The 21,513-nt window shown below is 42.9% G+C and overlaps 1 protein-coding gene across 2 annotated transcripts; it reads left to right on the plus strand.

The window, feature by feature from the left end:
- Window positions 1-1,467: 1,467 nt before the first annotated feature.
- Window positions 1,468-21,084, plus strand: FBXO40 (F-box protein 40). Of its 2 annotated transcripts, none has more exons than XM_025990146.2 (5): window positions 1,468-1,902; window positions 2,014-2,124; window positions 12,517-12,549; window positions 13,390-15,303; window positions 17,791-21,084. In XM_025990146.2, exons 3-5 carry the CDS (start codon window positions 12,547-12,549, stop codon window positions 18,004-18,006), a joined length of 2,133 nt encoding a protein of 710 aa, XP_025845931.1. In that variant the 5' UTR covers window positions 1,468-1,902; window positions 2,014-2,124; window positions 12,517-12,546; the 3' UTR covers window positions 18,007-21,084. The 2 variants fall into 2 exon arrangements, with proteins under 2 accessions (XP_025845931.1, XP_072580834.1); XM_072724733.1 differs by having other exon boundaries at window positions 1,689-1,902; window positions 13,271-15,303.
- Window positions 21,085-21,513: the final 429 nt, after the last annotated feature.

Here is a 21,513-nt window from a genome sequence, read left to right on the forward strand (position 1 = left end):
TACATTACCCTGATACCAAAACTGGGTGAAGACATCATAAAGAAAATTGTAGGGTAATATCCCTTAAGAATAAGGATGCAAAATTCCTCCACAAAATACTTGAATACCAAATCTAGCAACATATAAAAAGGATTATATACCAGACCAAGTGGGGTTGATCCAGGAACGCAAAGTGGATTCAACATACAAAAATAATTAAGGTAATATACTATATTAATAGAATAAAGGACAAAAACCACAGGATCATCTTAATAGGCACGGAAAAGCACTTGACAAAATTCCTCACCCTTTCATGAGACAGGCACTTAACAAACCAGGATGAGCTCTCCAACATCTTCAACTTGATACAGGCCATCTACAAAAAATCCACGGGTAACAGCACACTTAATGGCAAAAGACAGAAGGCTTCTCCCCTAAAGATCAAACACAGGAAACAAATTTGGGATGGCCACTCTCAGAATGCTTGTTTGACATGGTGCTGAAAATTCTAGGCAGTGCAATCAGGCAAGAAAAGGAAATAAAAGGCATCCGAGTTAGAAAGCAAGAAGTAAAGATACCTCTATTCACAGATGGCATGGTTTTGTATATAGAAAATCCTACGGAATCCATTAGAAGACTCTTGGAACTAATAAACAAGTCCAGCAATGTTTCCAGATAGAAGATCAATATGTAAAATTTTCATAATTTTCCACTGCTAATTGTTCACCCCAAATGAGCTTACCCACATAGACACATATGCATAGAAGAATCTAGAGGAAAGAGGTAATTCAGCATCTGTTAATTGCACCAGAATTCAGTCCATACATTCAAATAGCAGCATTGGTGAATCCTTGGTACGTGCTGGGCATCACTCATGTGCTTTACATAGTAATGCATCCGTGTGTTAGCTTATTAACACAGTCACACCAAGTATTTTCATCCCCTTTTCACAACTGAGAAAACTGAGGTCGAGAGTGCTTAAGTAACTCGGTCACACACGGATCAGCAAAGCTAGGATTGTATATTCTCTGTCTTCGGGAGATAGCTGAATTTGAAGAGGAGGGAAAGACTCAGAGTTAAAAGTTGGAAAGTCTTGGGGTGCCTGGGTGGCACAGTCGGTTAAGCAGTGGACTGTTGGTTTTGGCTCAGGTCATGACGTCAGGCTTGTCAGGCTCGTGAGATGGGGCCTGGTGTTGGCCCTGTGCTCCGGGGTGGGGGGATGGAGTCTGCTTGGGATTCTCTCGCTCCCTGTCCCTCTAACCCCCTTCCCACTCTCTCACCCTCTCTCTCCCCATCTCTCTCTCAAATCAATCAATCTTTAAAAAGAAAGAAAGAAAAAAAAAAGAACTGAGTCTTTCCTCTGGCTCCCGCACTAGCCAGCTGTGTGACCTTGGATGGACAGTGTATTTCTCTAAACCTCTAGCTCCTCCTCTAAAAAAAAGGAAGTTGGACTACGTGAAAGCTAAGTCCTACTCCTCTAATTCCCTCACACGGGACTTCCTCCGTGCCTGACTTCTGATTACAAACCCTCCCTTCCCCAGCCCCGGGGGGAGAGGAGAAGGCCAGGAGAGGACAGCCACTTACTTGTCATGACAAGAAATAGGAGAAACAGAAACAGGACCGCATGTCACTTGCACAAGTTGCTGCTTCAGCCAGTGATGGGTTTAGGTGAAAAGCATGGTTATAATTAGAGCAGCCGCCTGGCCCCAGGGCTCCACCAGCCACAGTGAGCACAGCTGGATCTGCTGACCGCACGCATAAGATCCTGGCCTTGAAAGTGATCCTTCTTGAATGGATTTTCCCCCCTTCCTCAAGGGAAGGAAAGCCTATTGATATAAAAGCTCACTTCCCTTCCGGCTCCCCCTGCTAAATGCTACTGCAGTAGAGACCAAGTGTTGATAAAGACGGGGGAAAGAAGAAATCGTAAGCTGAGCCTGGTCACATTGCCCCTTGTGATATAGTTTTATTTTTAACTTCGAAACACTTGAACTATTTCTGTTGAAGTTTTCTCTGCTTCCCCTGCCTCCTCAACAGAACTCTGTCCTCTGCTGCAGCTGATGCCCCCCCAGCCTCTTCCTGCGATCTGCTTGCTAACAATCCAGGGACACAGGTGCAGCAGATGCTGACTCAGCCCGGGCCCTTAAGGTAAGCTTTTCAAACGTGAGCCGGTGACCAAGGGGACGTTCGGAGTGGCGAACACGGAGGTGGAGGCTGAGCTGAGCATCACCTTTTTGCCCTAAGCAAGAAGATTGTTAAGCAAATTAGTCACATGTGGTGGAGAAAGCCCTTGGCTCTGAGAATGAGACCCAGCCATATGTAAACTCTTGTTTTAAATCTAAAATCTTGGAGCAGGAGGAAATTACCTGCTTTCGGACAGCTTACGTTCTTTCTTTACAACCAACCGAAGTGGCTATGTGAGATCTCTAAAGTTACACAGTAGGGATGGGGGGGGGGGGGGTCTTGGGGGAGGGGGTGGTGAGAAAATAGGTGGAAGGGCTAGAACCCAGGATTTCTATTTTTTAATGTCCAAATGCTGTGATCTTTTCACCAATCAGCATTTGATGTGTAACTGCAAGTCATTCTTGCATACATACAATTTTATGTACCTTCAACTCCATCCCGTGTCACACTACCGGTTAACGTAGCACCGTTGTATTCACTGCATGTACTATTTAAACTCTGTAGAGCGTAAGACCTGTTTGGTTTTTTTTTTCTAACAATATTCCCTAAATGTGGTTCTCTCCTCCCCAAATCCCTTGAATCCAAAATGCACCCATGGAATAGAAGTGAAAGTATTTTACAGGTTGAAAAACGCATACAGGCTTTTGCATGCAAACCAAAAATTATTACAGACTTGAAGCTTGCACATCCAGAGGGACGACAGGAAAATGATTAATGATACTTGAAGTGTCGAAAGCTTTAAAATGTAGATCTCTAATTTTTGAAATAACTGCATAGTGTTGCATGCACAGACTGACAGGAATAAGGGGGGGGCAGTGTTTATTTTCTTGTTTCCCTCTGGCCCTTGCTTTAATGTTCATAGTTCAGCTAAGGACACCCAAGGAAGTGGCCTATGCAGCAAAAGGCATTCTGTACAGTCTGAACTTTGCGGTGTACAGGCTAAAGCCACCAATGCCAAGTAAAAGGAGACCTACCCAGATACCCTAACTCCTGGATTCCTTCCTTCCTGCCTCTGTAACCTCCAGACATATCCCATAACTGTGCTGTTGATGGCTAGGTTCTATTTATGCTGGTTTGCTAGGCATAATGCATTGTGTATAATTGCCTAACTTCATTCCATTTTGTCAGGGTTTCCACAGCATCTTCAGGGTATATGCTGGGATGCTGTCCTAGTGAGACTGGGGCGTGTTGGTTTAGGATAACCAAACAGATGGGCTGACTCACAGCTACCCCTAGATAATCTGGCTAATTAGCACTTTCTTGGCCAATACAAAACAGTAATATAAAATACTGATACTAGTAACAGAAGCACCAGATATGAGAATTAACTAGGGTATAATGAAAATACTGGAATAACAGCCCAGAAGCCCAGGATTATGGACCCAGATGTGGGAATTATCATCAGCCAGCTGGTTGTGTTAAAATCTCAAGGCAAAGGGATTACTTAAATATTTAACTTTATACGTTTTCTTTCCGTGGAATTAAATACGGCCATAGCAAGGGAACAATTTAACAATATGTCATTAAAATAACGAATTAATTGGCTAGGTAACAGATGAAGAGTTAAAGAATATCTCTGAACTTTACCTCTTGACCTTGTCACTTCCACTGAAGTTAAAGTTCAGAAATAAATAATTATCACCAGGGCCAGCGGCATGAGGAGGCAAAATAGTTAGTTGCTGACATCATGTGAGGGGTGCTGAAAGGGCCCCTTGCCTAAAAATATCTCCCTGACATCAACCCTGTTTGCCTACTAATTTTAAAATTATAGTAAAGAATGTTAAAGCTATTATCTGTTAATCCCATTCTCTTCTGCTTGTGTCAGTGATTTAAATATACCTGCTATATGCCTTCTCATGACCTTGCTGGCTGGTGACTCTCAGACTCCACCTCTTCCTCATGCTCCCAGGCTCTGTCCTATTTTGCCCTTGGTACCATCTATGCTGCCCACATGCCCTTGGCCACCACCACTACACAGGTAGCTCTGTGTGGTGTTGTGGTTTCCACAGATATCTCACTATTCCATCAAGGTGAGAAGCAGGGGCAAGACACTTCACTTCTCTGGGCCTCAGTTTCTCTTGTAGGAAATGAGATTAAACTAGACATTTTTCTTTCAAAGGGGGGTCGTTGGACCATCAACATTGTCTGGAGCTTGTATTATATGGGAAGACTCTTGGGCCCCACCCCAGTCCTACCAGATCAGAATCCACGTTTTAAAAAGATTGCCCAGGTGATTCCTACACATGTTGAAGATTCAGAAGCTCCAGGGCAGAGGATTTATGGTTATGTACTTGGTCCAGATTTTTGATTTATGACTGCAAGGTTTTAGGGTCAATAATACAACCTCCTGAAAACAATTCCGGCAGCAGAGTATCTATTATAACTCCAGCCTGCAGAAGTCTTCTCCATTCAGTGAAAGGCTACATTCACCTAATAACATTTCTCTTTCTTCCTTAAAAAAAAAAAAAAGCCCCAGTGGGGCGCCCAGGTGGTTCAGTCAGTTAAGCTTTGGACTCTTGATTTCTACTCAGGTCATGGTCTCAGGGTTCCAGGATTGAGCCCCACGTCAGGCTCGTGATGAGTGTAGAGTCTGCTTGGGGTTTTCTCACTCCCTCTCCCTTTGCCACCTAACCACATCCACATGTGTGTGCACTCTCTATCTCTAAAAAGAAAAAAAAAAAGTCCTAAATTAGCATACATTTGACATTATTACACTTTTCTCCTAAATTTGTTTCAAATTGCTCTCACAGCTCTTTCAAAATGCTGCTTTCTTTGGGATTCTATTCAGTTGCATTCCGTTCAATCCCGTTGAGTAAACATTGAATGCTAGCAGCACATTAGCTGTACTCAGTCTCTCAGTCTCCAAGAAACTATTTTGCACATTCCTTGGGGAGCATTTTTGTTCTTTCTTGATATTCCAGTCAGAGTTCCTTTCCTGCCTGAACACACTCCCCTGGCCACATAACTCCTGCTCCGTTGATGGCCTTCGTGCCCAAGCACACCATCCCAGCAACTTCCCCTAGGGCGTACCAACTCTGCAGCACATCACAAGAGAGAAGCCAATCTCAACTGACACCTTTTTTCCCTTAATGAACAGAATAATGTATGTAGGTTAACAATAAACATGACAAACCTGTGCATAGAAAACCAAGATGCGGGGATCCCTGAGTGGCTCAGCGGTTTGGCCCCTGCCTTTGGCCCAGGGAGCAATCCTGGGGTCCCGGAATCGAGTCCCACATCGGGCTCCCTGCATGGAGCCTGCTTCTCCCTCCTCCTGTGTCTCTACCTCTCTCTCTCTCTCTCTCTCTCTCTCTCTGTCTATCATAAATAAATAAATCTTTAAAAAAAAGAAAAGAAAAGAAAAGAAAACCAAGATGCCTCGATCTGCCTTTATGGCATTTGAAAGGTCCTCCAGCCTGGGTGCAGTGCTGTTTGAATTCCTAAGAGCTTAAGGAATGAATGTGGTGAATACAAGGTGCCATGGTGGGGCGATTTCAGGGGGACTCACATTCTTAAAGGAGTAAGGTAAGACTTTGTTCTTAAATGGGCTTTGAAGATTATTAAGCTGGCAGTGGAATATAAGCTACATTGGAGTGAGGGGGAAGCTGAACACTGAAAGGCCAGTCAAGAGTTTCAGGAGTGATGCTATGGGAAGACATAAACACCCGGACATGGACGTGACCATGGCAGGACCTTCCTCATGGGGGAAGGGCTAACAATTGAGTGACCCTTTCCCTACTTTATCTCATTTGTCATAATTGTATCAGTTATTATGAGTTCCACTTTATGGGTGAATAAATTAGCTTTAGGGAGATTAACTTGTCAAAAATTACTTCGCTAACATATGAGAGTGTTCATTAATTTACTTTATATTGGGGGTGTCAGATAAGGCCTCTTTGTGGTGGTAACAAGCTGGAATCTAAACAGCAAGAAGGAGCCCATAACACAAAGAGGGGAGAATTCTGATAGAACAAGTGCAAAGGCCCTACACAGGAATAAGTGACAGTGCTAGAGCTAAGTGCTCAAGGGAAAGGTGAGATAAAGGAGGCCAGCAGAGGACACTCATGCAGGGCTTTGTGGCCATGAGATAAGGATGTCAGAGTTTATGCTTTGTGATGGGAATCCACTGGAGATTCTAAGTGGGAATAGATTCTAGTGTTAAAAGTTGTTGAAATCTTTATAAATTCCACATGTGAGTGAGATCATATGGTATTTGTCTTTTCTATGACTGACTTACTTTGCATCGCATAATGTTCTCTAACTCCATCCACATCGTAGCAAATGGCAAGATTTCATTTTTGATGGCTGAGTAATATTCCTGTGTGTGTGTGTGTGTGTGTGTGTGTGTGTGTACAGCATCTTCTTTATCCATTCATCAGTTAATGGAGATAGGGAAACAAGCCATAAGAGACTCTTAATAACAGAGAACAAACTGAGGGTTGATGGAGGGACCTGGATGAGGAATGAGCTAGATGGGTGATGGGGATTAAGAAGGGCACTTGTTGTGATGAGCGCTTATGTACGTGGTGATCATTGAATTCTACTCCTGAAACCAATATGTTATTGTAACTATGTTAACTAAAATTTTTAAAAAGTCGTTGAAATCACTCTTTCTGCTAGTGAATATAGATTACAGAGCATCCAATGGAGGGATGAGACTGATTATAAAGTCTTTTGCACCAGACTGGATGAGTGGTGATGGTGCTGTAGTGGGGATGGAAAGAAATGGATAAAAGTGCTCACTGCCCTTTCAGGCCTTTCCTCAAGGCCTTCCTATCTAACTGGGTAGTAGCTCCTTTGTAACTGGGAGCACAAAACCAACCAGCTTCTAGCTCCGTGGTTCTGAAACTTAAGTGTACAACAAAATCAGCTGGATACAGTAGTTCTGATTTGGTAGGGCCCAATAGTTTACTTTCTAAACCAGTTCCTAGGTAACGCTGACACTATGGGTCAGGGTACCACACTTTATGGGCCATTGTTCTAGCTGACTTGCCTTTTCTTACTGACTTACTCCTTTCTGAATGAAAAGATACATAGCACCACAACCTGCATCCAATGTTTCTCCCTAGCTAGGTTCTAAATTATCCCCTGTTTCAGTAAAGAAATATCTATCACTTCAACTCATGTACCTGGTCCTTTCACCTACTTATATTCCACTTAAACTGCATCCAGTACAATCTAGTTCTGTGTAGATTTTTAAAACTATTCAAGCCTAAATTATACTAGTTTGACTGCAGTCTCCTCTATCCAGGAGACCTTTAAAATACATTTTGGGGAGAGTGTTTCAGAGAGTGTTTTGACCATAGACTCGATTGAAGTTCATTTTTTTTTAAAGATTTTATTTATTTATTCATGAAACACACACACACACACACACACAGAGATAGAGAGAGAGAGAGAGAGGCAGAGACACAGGCAGAGGGAGAAGCAGGCTCCATGCTGGGAGCCCAACGTGGGACTCGATCCCAGGTCTCCAGGATCACACCCTGGGCAGAAGGCGATGCTAAACCGCTGAGCCACCAGGGCTGCTCCTAATTGAAGTTCATTTTTAAGAGAAGGGAGTATATTGCCTTTTTCAGACAGGAAGTAAGAATTTAAAGGTAAACTTAGAAGCATAGAAACTAAAGGAAGAAATGCCACCTGGATAAATATACATGTTTCAGGCATAGAGTTTTGTCAAGTTTCTCCACAGTGAAGAGTTTCTATAATGTACGTGCTTTAATTTAGTTGGTTTTCCATTTAAATCTCATAATTTGTATTATATTACAGATTTTAACCCTAAAAAATTACTTTCATATTTGTACTACCTCAAATGCATAGCCATGGGGCCTGGATACTTTTCTTAGTTCCTCTATTCAGATGGGGCACAGTATGGGATGTGGCCCAGAGGAGGACCCCCCAAAAAAATCATCATGGGGACAAAGCAAAGGTGCTTCCTATGAACTTCCTATGACTGAAGAACGTCCAGCTCCTCTACCATCTGGAAAGATTATTGGTATAGTCTGTGCCCCAACTGGAGAAAGAGAGGCTCTCCCCTGATGGGTTCTAGTCATGGGCATGATTTGTTCCACATGTCTCTGTGGGTCTCTGAGGGACACAGAATGATATTGCAGAGTACAGCTTGAAACCAGACAAACTTAGGCCTCTTTGTGTTCCACTGAAAGTGGAAAGGGCAATACCCACATCACATGGCCTTTGTGAGGATTAAATGAGATGTCACATAAAAACATAGTAGGCACTAAAATCTTATTCTTTCTTCCTGACATTCAAAATGTAGAAAAGTCACTCAGTCTAGGAAAGTCAGACAAATGCTGTGAAGGATAAAGATCCAGTCACTGCACTAGAGCAGAGATTAGGAGAACGAGGCATCTTATGTCATAAGATAACCAGTGATATCTATATCTATATTATATATAAAATCTATATTATATTATACTAATCATATATAATTTTATATGTAATTTTATATAATTTATATATATAAATATATATAATTTGATCATCTTAAGGCAAGACCAACTAGCTGCAACCTAAGATAACCAAGTATCCAACTTTGTATCAAGTATCCAAGTTTGTCTGCAACTAAGAGGTTTCCCAGGATCTAGAACTTTCAGAACTAAAACCAAGAGAGTCCCAGGCAAACCAGGACAATTGTCACACTGCTTACCCAGCAATAACAGCCAATCAAGAATTTGGGGGATGTCCCTTTATCTCAGTGGGAACAATTTCCCCTAGATATACAACAAAAGGTTCAGATGTGATTTTTTATGACCGTAGGATATATTTATCTTTCTTCTCCCCTCTACTGTCAAATTCCTCCAAAGAGTGGTCTCCACTTACTGTGTCTTTCTGCTCAGTACATGTCCTCTCTCAAAGTCACTTAATTGGGGTGGCTCCAGAGCTTGGCAAAAGATCTTTAAATAGCATCAGTAAAAAACAAACAAACAAACAAACAAACAAACAAAAGAAATAGCATCTTTGTTGCCTGTGTGCATTGTTTTTATTTTCTCTTAAAGGGATACCATCAAATAACTTCAAAGCCCTGGAGAGCAATAGGGCTCTACCGCAAATGTTTCCAGCTTCAAGAGCACTGTTCCTAAGAACCATTCTTTATGATGCTGAAGGCTAAGAAATGATTGGGCTTAGAATCCATCACCACTGTCCCAGACATATCCCTGGGGCTGGGGCAGAGTTCTCACTACACACAGAACACACAGAACGAGCTAGACCTGCTTTTCCCTTCCCAGAAACTAGTCTCAACTTTGTGACGGAACCAGGCTGGTAAATACAAAGTTGGCCATTGCTGCTGGTAGCTTCTTTCGCATAGCCTTATTCCATTTGCGATCTGCCTCCTCTTTCCCACCTAGAAACCAGTAGGGGACTCTGAGTCACCCAGACTCCATCTTTATTCATGAGTGTTGTTTATGAATAGAAAGCACATGAGCATACTGCCCCGGCCAGGGCACAGGCCCTGCTAATATTGGAATGTGTTTAATGGCTTCCCCCGCCCCTCGAAGCAAATACCACATTTTGAATGGCAAGGGTCCCACTGCACAGCTGAAATGCCACATTTGCTCTGGCAAGAGCTCTTTGGGGGACCTGCCGTGAGAAGTGGCATTGTTTTTAATTTTCAGGCAGCATTCAAGACTATTGCTCGCACTTTGCTTTACATCAAGCCATAGTTCTGACTCTTAGCTCTCTAGTCTCTCCTTCTCTGCCGTGATCAATCCAGCACATAGCAGGAGCCTAACTGAATGTTCAATTGTATGTTAAGAGGTCCAGTAGCTGGACTCTTGTATCTGAAAGATGTCCTCTTGGCTGTTCCTATTCTGTTTCATCTCAGTCCTGCCCTCACAGCCCTTCCCTCTGCTCAATTCCCCCTCTGGCTTTGACACCTTCATTTATCTTCTCCCGGACCCTGAATCTCCTTGATATTATCACCTGCAACTTCTTACCTGACTCCTGATTCAGGCTATTAGGGGTATAGAGCTCTCTGCCATGATCCCTCTTTCGCACTCAATAATCCCAGTACGTAAGAATCAGATGGGTGATGTGTTAAGGGTGTGAATTCCAGACATACCCCTCACTTAAGTCAGATGTGCAGCAGCCAGTATAGCAATGCTGCTGGATAGAACTTTCTATGCAGATGGAAATGTTCTCTGCCGTGTTGTCCAATAGGGAAGCTACTAACCATATGTGACTACTGAACACTTGAAATGTAGCTAATGGGACTGAAGAACCGAATTATTAATTTTATTCTATTTTGATTTAATTTAAATAGCCACATGTGGCTGGTGGCTGCCATTCTTATAGTGCAGATTTACAGATTTAACAGCCATCACAGCTTATTCTACTGAGCAAAATGTTTAAGAACTATTTAAACAAGTGGTCCAGGTGATGCTTAAGCTCCCTTGCTGGCAGCTTGTGCATAATCAACAAATGCTTGTTGAAGAAATGGACGAACAAATGAATACATGAACAAATCAGAATATAATTTCCTTGAGATTTAAGACTGTCTTCCAAAAAACAAAGTTGAGAGGACTTTTCCAAATTAAAAGAGTGTAAAAGGACTTACCAACCGAAATAACAAATTGACCTTAAAGGGATCCTGGTACAAAAGTTAAAAATTTACATATAATACCTAGCAGGAACAAAAGTTAAAAAAAATTTTTTTTTTTAAATAGAAGACATTTTGGGGACAATTGGATAAATTTGAACACAAAGAGCATATTACATGGTATCAGAAATTTTTTTTTTTGTTTTCTCAGGTGAGATAATGTTATTGCAGTTACAAAGGAAAATGTTTTTAGTTTTAGGAAATACATGCTGAAGTACTTAGGGATGAGGTGTCATGTTAACAGCAACTTATTTTCAAGTGGTTTGGCAAAAATGTGTGTGCATGTGTGTATATGTGTGTGCATGCATGTGGAGAGAGGGGGAGAGAAAAGTGGAAAAATGTTAACTTTTGAATCTAGGTAGAGTACATTTGGGTGTTCATTATATATGTCCTTTCACCTTTCCTATATATTTGAAATTTTTTTTAATAGTTGAAGGAAAATTCCCCCACATGAATTGACAAATCCTAAAGTAAAATTTCAAAACACTAGATTTTCTGACTTTTGGCTGCTAACTCCACCCCACTCACCTCACCCCAGACTAACATAGCGCTAACGTTATGATACAAATTCTGTAGACCAGGTGCTGCAAACTGGCCAGCTACAGACCCTATGTAGCTTGCCAACACGTTTTTCCTTGACCCAAATAGAGGTTTGTTTGTTTGTTTATTTGTTTGTTAGAAAAATTAAATTAGTTGCTAACTTCAAAATTCCAAGGATTTTAATCTTGATACATTATGTAACAAAAATTTTGCAATATAATTAAATATAAAACACTTACTTTATAAGAGCAAACGTGTAGATCATGTCCTATGAGATAAGTACCATTCTAAGAATTTCAGGCACTTAACTCATTTACTCCCCACAACAGCACTATGAGATTGGTATTATTATCATTCTCCCTTTACAGATGAAGAAAATGATGAACAAAGTGATAAGTAACTTTTTCAAAGCTTCACAACTACTGACTGCTAGTGCTGGTAGTGCTGGGTTGAATCTTGTACAGACTGCCTCCTAAACATGCCACCACTCACAAAAATCTGCATCCCCAGTTTCTCTGGAAAAATTAGATAATCTGGCAACGTATTCCCACAAGGGACCAATTGACCAGAGCCAAGGAGCTAGATTCTCCTGAAGGCAGGACATCTTCTCTTCTGCTTGCTAGAGTCCCCACTCAGCCTGTTTCTGGGTCCTTGGGGTCTGACCCCTGCTCTAGCCAGGGCACAGCTGAATTCACCATAGTGAAGGACAGATGGTAGATATATCACGGACACTTTTACGCTGCCCTGACCAACCTGGATATCAGATTGTGGACAAGAAGCTCTAGGTGGGATAGGAAACTAGAAGGTTAACTTGGGCCAGAAGTGTATATGGCAGTGATAAAGAGGCATGGATGGATGGAATGGCAGGATGGTAGACAATGAAGAAAAGTTACATGAAAAAGAAGGTAACATGGCTGATAAGATGCCCCATCAGAGGGCAGTGTGGGTCAGTGAGAAGAGTGTGGGCTAGCAAGACCCATGACTCTGTCGCTTAGCAGGTCTATCACCTTGGACAGGTTAGTTAACATCTTCAGCTTCCGTTTCCTGGACTATAAAATGGAGGCAATGACATTTACCTCCAGGATGGTAAAAGGATTTAAATCAGAGTATGCAAAGTCTCTTTGACTCCTATTCATATATATAATCAAAATACTTTTCTTACTAATCATTCATATTCATATTTTCATGTTTTCCCCTAGATTTACAAAGCAAGAAGAAATTAGGAAGCTATGGTAAGTACCAGGTGCTTATTGGATCTTCATCTTTCAGGGGTCCAGATCTGGCTTCATTTAACCTGTAGCCCAAGCAGCTGGCACACTTGCCTCTATGGTTTGATGATGTTTGTTGACTTCAGGCCAAACTAGAGACACTAGAGAAGAATCAAGAAGAAATTGACATGGGTTAGGGGAAAAGCAGAGAGCTGAGTAAGATTTGTGAGCAAAGATGTTTAGTAAAACTTTAAAAATGAAAAACAAAAACATCCAGCATTATACTAAATGGCTGACAATTCCTTCATTCAGCAAATTGAGTACCTATGATGGTCCCAGTGGTAGGGATGCAGATGTGAACAAAACTAGACATGGCCCCTGTCCTATGAGCACTGGGTCAATAGTTGGTTACAGGTATGACAGCACAGACACTCTGGAATGTTATGCTACCATTATGAAGACAGTTTGCAAAGAATTACTAATAAAACAGCCTAGTCTCGTGCTATAACAGTGAGTTAAAGAACAGGATGCAGAACTGTATGCATAGTATTAACAGGGTAATAGAAATCGCCCATAACCCACAACTCAAAACAATTACCAACAGTGTAGTCCGTCACATTCAGCTTTCTCTTTTTCTATTCTAAACACATCTACTATATAAAATGAAGAAAGGAGGGTTGGTAGTTGTTATTTCTGGGTTGTAGGATTATGAGTGATATTTGCTTTCTCCTCTATGATTTCCTAGATTGTAGAGATTCCTATAATAAGCCTGTGAAAACAGGAAATAAGTAAAAACACAGTCACAGACATGCATAGAACTTGTCTCCCCTGTCCTCTCTCTCTCCTTGCTGTTGGTGTCTCTAGGGCAGGGCGCGCAGGCCTCTGCCTGGGCAGCACAGGCACTGTGAGAAATGCTTCAACCGTCACTGCCACAGGCCTGTGGAGCCTGATGTCTCCTGTCTGGTGATAAACTGCCACCTGTCCTGTGGCGCTACCTTCCACATGTGCAAGGAGGCAGAGCATGAGCTCCTTTGCCCTCTAGAGGAGGTTCCGTGCCTCAACTCTGAGTACGGCTGCCCCCTTTCCATGTCCCGCCACAAGCTGGCCAAGCACTTGCAAGTGTGCCCTGCCAGCGTGGTGTGCTGCTCCATGGAGTGGAACCGCTGGCCAAATGTGGACTCTGAAACAACCCTTCACGAGAACATCATGAAGGAGACCCCCAGTGAGGAGTGTTTGGACACAGCTCTGGCCCTCCAGGACCAGAAGGTCCTTTTCAGATCTTTGAGAATGGTGGACCTTTTCCCAGAAACTAGAGAGCCCACTGAGGAGGAACCTCCCGTGAGCGGGGAAGCCGGCTGGGAGGAGATGGGAGGAGCGGTGGGGGGAGCCCGGGCCAGCTTGGTCCCCCGCGCAGCTCTGTCAGCCACTGGCGGACAGACGGCAGAGCTGAGTCAAGAAGAACGAGAGGCCTTGGCCAGAGCCAAAGAAGGGATGGACCTGGCCAAGTTTGACAAGTGGGAAAATATATTCAGCAAAGAACATGCAGCCTCTGCTTTAACAGGCTCAGCAGCCAACTGTGAGGGCAAGAGCGGGGATGGCCCCGAGGAGGAGCAGTCTTCCAGCGACGGTAACGGGGCCGGAGGGAACACTCTTGGGGAGAAAGAAGCCCGGGAGGAGCAGAGGCAGCAGGACGTGCCTGCAGCCCTGGAAGCGACAGGCCTCGCCCCTTGGCAGGACGGTGTCCTGGAGAGACTGAAAACAGCTGTGGATGCAAAGGACTACAACATGTACCTGGTGCACAACGGGAGGATGCTCATCCACTTTGGTCAGATGCCCGCTTGTACGCCTAAGGAGAGAGACTTTGTTTACGGCAACCTCGAGGCTCAGGAAGTGAAGACTGTGTACACCTTCAGAGTTCCCGTGAGCTACTGTGGGAAGCGGGCTCGCATTGGAGATGCCATGTTGAGTTGTAAACCAAGTGAACACAAGGCCGTAGACACTTCGGATTTGGGGATCACAGTGGAGGACCTTCCCAAATCAGATCTCATCAAGACCACCCTCTTGTGCGCCTTAGAAAGAGAACTTAAGGGTCATGTCATCTCTGAATCCAGGAGCATTGACGGGCTGTTCATGGATTTTGCTACACAGACCTACAGTTTTGAGCCAGAACAGTTTTCCTCCGGGACGGTGCTGGCTGACCTCCTAACTACTGCCAACCCGGGGGGGCTCCATGTGGAACTCCACAGTGAGTGTGTGACCAGGAGACACAACAAGAGTAGCTCTGCCTTCACTTTCACTTGCAACAAATTCTTCAGGAGGGATGAATTCCCCCTACATTTCAAGAATGTCCACACAGACATCCAGTCATGCCTCAATGGCTGGTTCCAGCATCGATGTCCTCTCGCCTACTTGGGATGTACATTTATCCAAAACCATTTCCGTCCCCCAGGGCAAAAGGCAAAAGTGATCTATAGTCAGGAGCTCAAGACCTTTGCCATCAAGCCAGAGGTTGCTTCTGAGCTGAATGAGAGAAAGAAGAACAGCCATCTTTCAGGTCATGGAGGGAAAAACCAGAATTCTCTAACCAGCTTGCCCCTGGAGGTTTTGCAGTACATCGCTGGGTTCTTGGACAGCATCAGCCTGTCCCAGCTTTCCCAGGTGTCTGTGCTGATGAGAAACATCTGTGCTACTTTGCTACAAGAAAGAGGGATGGTCCTCCTGCAGTGGAAGAAGAAAAGGTATTCTCATGGAGGCACCTCCTGGAAAGTCCACAGAGAGGCAAGTAAACCCTCATTCATTCATTCATTCATTCATTCATTCAACAACTATGTAGCAAGAGCTTTCTATGTGCCAAGCGCTGTACCAGGCACTGACATCGTACTAGGTTCCTGGGAATAAGACATAATCCCGGAACTCGAGGAGGTCAGTCTAGTAGGGAAGACAGAGCTATAGATACACAAATGACGATACAGATGGTGATACCTGCTTATCTCTGTGGATGTGCCTGCATGTCTTCTGTTTGCTCACATGGTTCACTCTCCAACCCTGGCCACTGGGACTAGTCCTCCAGGAGGCTAATCTCTACAGGCTGCCTCAGTCAGCAGCCTTGCCCTCCAGCTTCCAGCTGGGCTAATTTAGTGGGAGGGTGTCAGTGGGAAATGGGAGGGAGGAAGAGTGAGTTGACATATCCATTCTTCTGGCCCCCTCCCTGCGTGCATTCTCCCTTCCATGACACTTAGCACTGGCCATGATACTGAAGGTGACTGTATCAGGTGACCCTATCCACACAATTACTCATTCTGGGTTCCAGTGACCTCCCTTCTTCTTCCCTTTCAGGACCAGAGTATTAACATTCTAGATTGTTACTAGCCTGGGTACTGAATCTTATCTTGTGGCTTTCCTACCCCCTGCCCACACATCTGTATATCATTATTTTTTTTAATTTTCTTCAAATTACCCAATTTAAGTGTGCCATCTGTTTCCTGCCTGGAGTCTGATACAGTATGCCAACAAATTCTTCTCAGTCCCATATCAACTAATTTTAAAAACAACAAAACAGTTTTTGTCCTTGTTAAAGACATTTTGAAATTCTAAAATAATTCGGTCCACTGCATTTCTGGTTCAAATATCTATTTATTTTCTCAAAAAACTCTGCTGTATAAACCAAGGAATCTTTCTCTTTGGAAAAACCTTATTCCTTTTTCCCAATCAAGTTATGTTTGCTGAACTATATCATAACTTCTATCAGTTCATACCATATAAAAGTGGAACTCCTAGTTCATCATATATAGGATATCCATAGCATCTTTTTCCATGGAAAATATGTTGGTAATAAGAACCACAAATTGATGATACCCATTTAAGTCAATAATTCCATAATCTCACTGCTAAATTTCTTCCCCAAATGTGTGTGCAAACTGGCACTGAGGAGTTAGAGTTGTTTACCCCTATTTTCACTGATTATGTCTAAAATATCTTGTATGTTTTCCATTATTTATTCTCTGAACAGTCTTCTTCAAAAAATAATTATGAGACCCCCCTTCATGTATCCAGGCCTGCATCCATGTGTTCCATAAACACTGACTGCCACCCATCCACATATTAGGGATTAAACATGAATAAGACTGGGATCTGGCTCCCAGGAACTCTATGCTCTAGAACGGTCCAATATCTTTCTCTTTACAATCAGATGTAAATAATATACTTTACATATTAGAAATTCCATTATGTTTTGGCTCATGTTTGCTCCCAATTCAGTGATTGCTGACCACTCTTGAATATCATTTGAGACAAACTAATTTCCTTTTAGAAAGGATAAAAGAGAATTTAGTTAGAGCTAAAGGATGCTTATATTAAAATGGCTTTTTAAAGTAAAAACAGAAATAGTTCTAAGATCCCAGGAAATACTTTTATTACATAGGAACAATGATAAGAAACTGAGGGTGCAGTGTCAGGTTGAACTGAAGGTGTAGTATGCCCATACTCATAGCCAGATTTTAAAACTAGTGACTTTGCCACCACATCATAGATGGAAAGGCCAAAAGGGGTTTGGGTACCAGACACTTAGATTTCTCCTGAGGTTTCTGTTCTAGTGTGACTCTTCTCGGTTAGGATACTTTTAGCTTCAAGCAATAGAAAACCAACTTAAAATGGCATGAATAGTAAAAGGAGCTTTGGCCCAAAGGTAATGGGTCAGGTACAGTTTGATCTAGCAGCTCAAAAATGTCCCAGAATGACCTTTTTACTTTCTATTTCTTACCACTACTTCCTCTCTAGTGGTTCCATTCTAAGACACAGTTCTCCCTCGGTGGTCCCTGGTGGCTGCCAGTGGCAAGTAAGACTAAGACTGACATTTCCCAGTTCAAGTACAGAGGGAAAAAGAGAATCTGCTTCTTGATATCTCAAGCAAAAGTCCTAGGGTAGAGTCTCATTGGCACTAATTGTCCTGATTTGAACCATGTGTCTTTCTAGAACTGATCACTGTTGCTGGTGGGAGGTGGTGGGTGTGTGTCAATATGCAGATTGCTGTAGTCATTTCTACACAATTGCATGGCTGGCTGGGAAGATGATCAATTGGAAGGGTGAACTAGGAATTGGATGCTGGAGAAAGAGCTAACAAATGCCTGCCTGCAGCAGCCACTACACACTCTCTGAAAGCTAAGAATGTGAAGAACAAAAAGGTTATTTCCTTATACTCTTCGAATAAAGCTAGCCTGAGGATATTGTTCCAATGTTCACTTTTGAACTTCCATGTTTTCCTAACAGATCTGGCAATTCAGCAGCCTCTTCTCCAAAATCAAGAGCTGGGAGTTTAATGAAGTTGCCTCCATGTCTGAACACCTGAAGGCCTGTCCTTTCAATGTTGTAGAGCATAAGACTGACCCAATTCTTTTGACCAGCATGTGTCAGCTCCAGGAGCAGCCCCGAGAGAGCTTAGTCACCACCTTTAGAGCCAGACCACGAGGAAGACATGTCTGCTAAAGATTCAGGTGCCACCATTCTTGGATTCGCCCTCTGAGTTACTGAAAGTAGGACTGAGTGTGATTTTGAGGACTTTCTTCTGTAAACCGCATATGTGCTTACCTAGGTGTATTGGAGCATGCACTGCCCCAAATCTGACCAGTTGCACAAGGTCTAAGAATTTCCAAAGTGATGGCTTGTACACTTGCTTGAAGGGCCATACTGATAACTTATTTCCTTCCCTCCATCCCCTCGTTTGTTTCCTAAAAGAAATAAGTCTGAGGAGAAAATAGGTAACTTGAGGCCATTTGAAAGATGAGCCCAAGTCTTATGAGAGACCAGTGAAATTCTATAACCAGCACAGGCCTATGCTTTTGTGGAGAACATTTGAGTTGATGAGCACTTTCAAATTTATGGGGCAGGAAGTGCAGGAGTGGGGACGGAGGTGTGTTCCAGGGTACCCAGGGTGAAGGGCACACAGTTTGATGGCTCTGGAGCTGGGGTTGTCTCCACGGTTAAATCCAGGTTTTCTTTTAGTCACTCCACCGCCTATAAACCCAGGAAGTCCAGGCACAGCCCAATAAAATGGAGACCTTGGCCAAACACAGCAGCCTCAAGGGCACTGCAGGCCAAAGAACGAGAGGCAGAAATGAGGTCACAGAGTTTGTTGTAGAGAATCTTGGCAACCAACATGCAGAAGGACAACCTTGCAAAATGAGGAAGAGTCCAAAGGAGACATTGTATTAATGAAGAAAATTAGTACCCAAAGCCACAAACCACTTTTAAACATGTCAAAAATGACTTAAGAGTCAAGGTTCCTTTCTTCTTAAAATTATATTCTAGGTCTGGGTTAGAGATAGCATAGGTACAAGCCTGAGCTAGCTGAGACGATCTCAAGACACTAACACCAACTTCAGTGTCATGCAAGAATGCACAGGGTAGCCCAGAGAGACCACACATTTGGCCAAGTCCAGGCAAGCCTCACTGCAGTTCCTGTGGCACCAGCAACCAGGTCCCAGATACCACTTGAGTACCCTGTTGGGGGACCATGGGAAGGAACACACCTGAACATAGTTGTTCCCTGTAACTGCTCCTACCTGTTGCTGTCATGACTCCAGTCTGTCAGAAATGGGGGATATTGTTGGGTTTTGGTAACAGTGAAAACTCATGAAAGCAAGAGTAAAATATTTGGTAGAAACTTCCATCCTCTAAAGCAGGGTTTCTCAGAACTACTGACATTTTGAACTGAATAATTCTTTATCATAAGAGACTGTGTCCGGTGTGTTATATTTAGCAGCATGCTTGGCCTCTATCCAATAGATACCAGTAGCACCCCCCCTCCCCCCCACACACACACAGCTGCAGCAACCAAAAATGTCTCCAAACATTGCTAAATATCCTCTGGGAGTGAAATCATTCTGGGTTGAGAACCACCCTACACAATGTGATACCGGTGGCAGTAACTTAGGATAAGCTTTTTAGTGCAGTAAAATCCTACATAATGATCAACAATGGTTATGAAGTTATGTAGTTCTTCTTTATTTACTAGATAAGTTTTAGACAGATGTCATTTTAAGTTGGGAACCAGATGGAGCTGATTGCTTGGTGTGGCTTTACGTCCTTAAGTCATGTGCAAAAAAAATATATCCTTTCAGCTCTCTCCAGATGTAGCAGAAGCCAGACACATTGAACTATTTATCTTGTGTTTCTTTCCCTCTCACTTTACTCAGTGCCATTTTCCCATCAGTCCTCAAAGCAAGTAAGAAGGGAAAAGGAGGACAGGTATTATGGGGAAGCGGAGAACAAAGAATTCAGCCAACAAAAAGAAAAAGAGTTTAGTCAATCTGGCTGCTTATTGTTGCATGGGTCTTTCTCTGAACATGGTCCAGAGCTGGTATAGATGAAGTAGATGACACTTGTAAGAAGAATCAAGGAGGCATTAGAGCAAGTCCCAGAGTAGAAACATGCTCATCTTTTCATTATAGTACACCACTTGGTACTAGTAGGTAATATCACTTTGTTTCTTAATCCCTTTTGCTTGGTTTATATTTCACATTTGTATATAAGGCACCATTTTCTAAAAATACAACTAGAGTGTGAGCTGTGATTTTATTCAGTGAAGATGAGTAACTGGAAATAACTAAGGGAGAAAAAAGGAAAAGCCCTCCAGGTATCAGTTCCATTTGTTTTGAATCTAGTTCCCTCCTATCTGGAGAAAGAAAGCTCCTGAAGTCCGTTCTGTGTTTCTTCTTTTACTAGAAAAAGAGAGAAAGGGAAGCTATTGACCAAGAGAGATTAAAATCAGGGCCTGCTGTTAAGTGGATGAGAAATAAGAGAAAAAGCAAGAGAGCAGAGGATTTTCCTTCACAACCTGGGCAGCGCAGGGTCTGGGAGAGCAGCCAGGAAACTGCCTGTACAGCTCTGTGCAGTTAATCTTTATTTTCCTAGTTGCTGCCTTTGGAGCAATATTGAATTGATCAACATCATCAATTTTATGAGATATCTAATTGGAGATGTTCCAGGAAACCAGGTACTACCGGTATCCACTGGTCTACACAAATAAGCACATTTTATGGTGAGAGGGTATTTGGAGCAAAAAGGAAGCCTTCTAGAGAGACTGCGGATCTCACAGAAAAATGACTGGATTCATGGGCTGAGGCTGCGGTGAGTAGTGTGAGCAGCAGAATTACCTGACAGAGGCAAGACAGCTAGACATGGCTTCAGATTAAGAAGCCGCTGAGGGGAGTGAAAAGGAATAGGAATAGGAGCCTGGACAGGGAGGTGTCTATGAACAGACACTTTAATGAGTATCAGCACCAGGAAAGTCAATCCGGAGTAGAGACCAGCCAGACTTGGAGGGTGAAGTCTGTAGAACTGAAGCAGAAAGGAAGTTTCCGTCTTATAATGAAGCGAAAAGTGAGAAGCAATGTGGAACTTGGAAATGTAACAGGAAAACTACTGTGAGAGTCTGATTTTTGTGTGATATCAAGTCAAACTGAAGTGAAGAAAAATTGTGTATATCTGTGGTGACTTACCTCTGTATGTTGGAAATCCCAATGTCTCTAGAAGCAGAAATAAAAGCTGTTTTGCACTCTGGAAGGCTGCCTGGGTGAATCTTGTTAAGTTAGGTCTAAAGACAGATTTATGATTCACTGGCACAGAAGTCATTGTGTAAACAAAGGAGTGTGTGTCTTAAAGAAAAACCAAGGAACCAGATGAGGGATGTAATGCTCTAGGCACTTGAGGAGCTCACCAATTTTATGAAGTCCTAGAGCAACTATGGATCTCAGTCACTAATCCTCCTTCATCCCATTGTTTTCTTCATCTTTTCCCCAAATCCCTGACTTCTACCTTGATTTTGCCTATAGGATCTCCTATTAGACCTTGCTAAACACAATGGCCTGGAGCTGGAATAAACACAGGACACTCTGGCCTCTCATTCTTTCTCATCCCCATAATTTGCCTGGTGATTTGCTTTTTTGCCCACCACTAAGCTGTCCAAATATACTCACCTCTTTTTCTATCAGC

The sequence above is a fragment of the Vulpes vulpes genome, chromosome 1, assembly GCF_048418805.1.
Source record: "Vulpes vulpes isolate BD-2025 chromosome 1, VulVul3, whole genome shotgun sequence".
NCBI classification, from domain to species: Eukaryota; Metazoa; Chordata; class Mammalia; order Carnivora; family Canidae; genus Vulpes; species Vulpes vulpes.

Coding starts and splice junctions, on each gene's coding strand:
- FBXO40 (XM_025990146.2), top strand. Junction 15,304..17,790: donor CCTGGAAAGTCCACAGAGAG/GCAAGTAAACCC, acceptor TTTTCCTAACAG/ATCTGGCAATTCAGCAGCCT.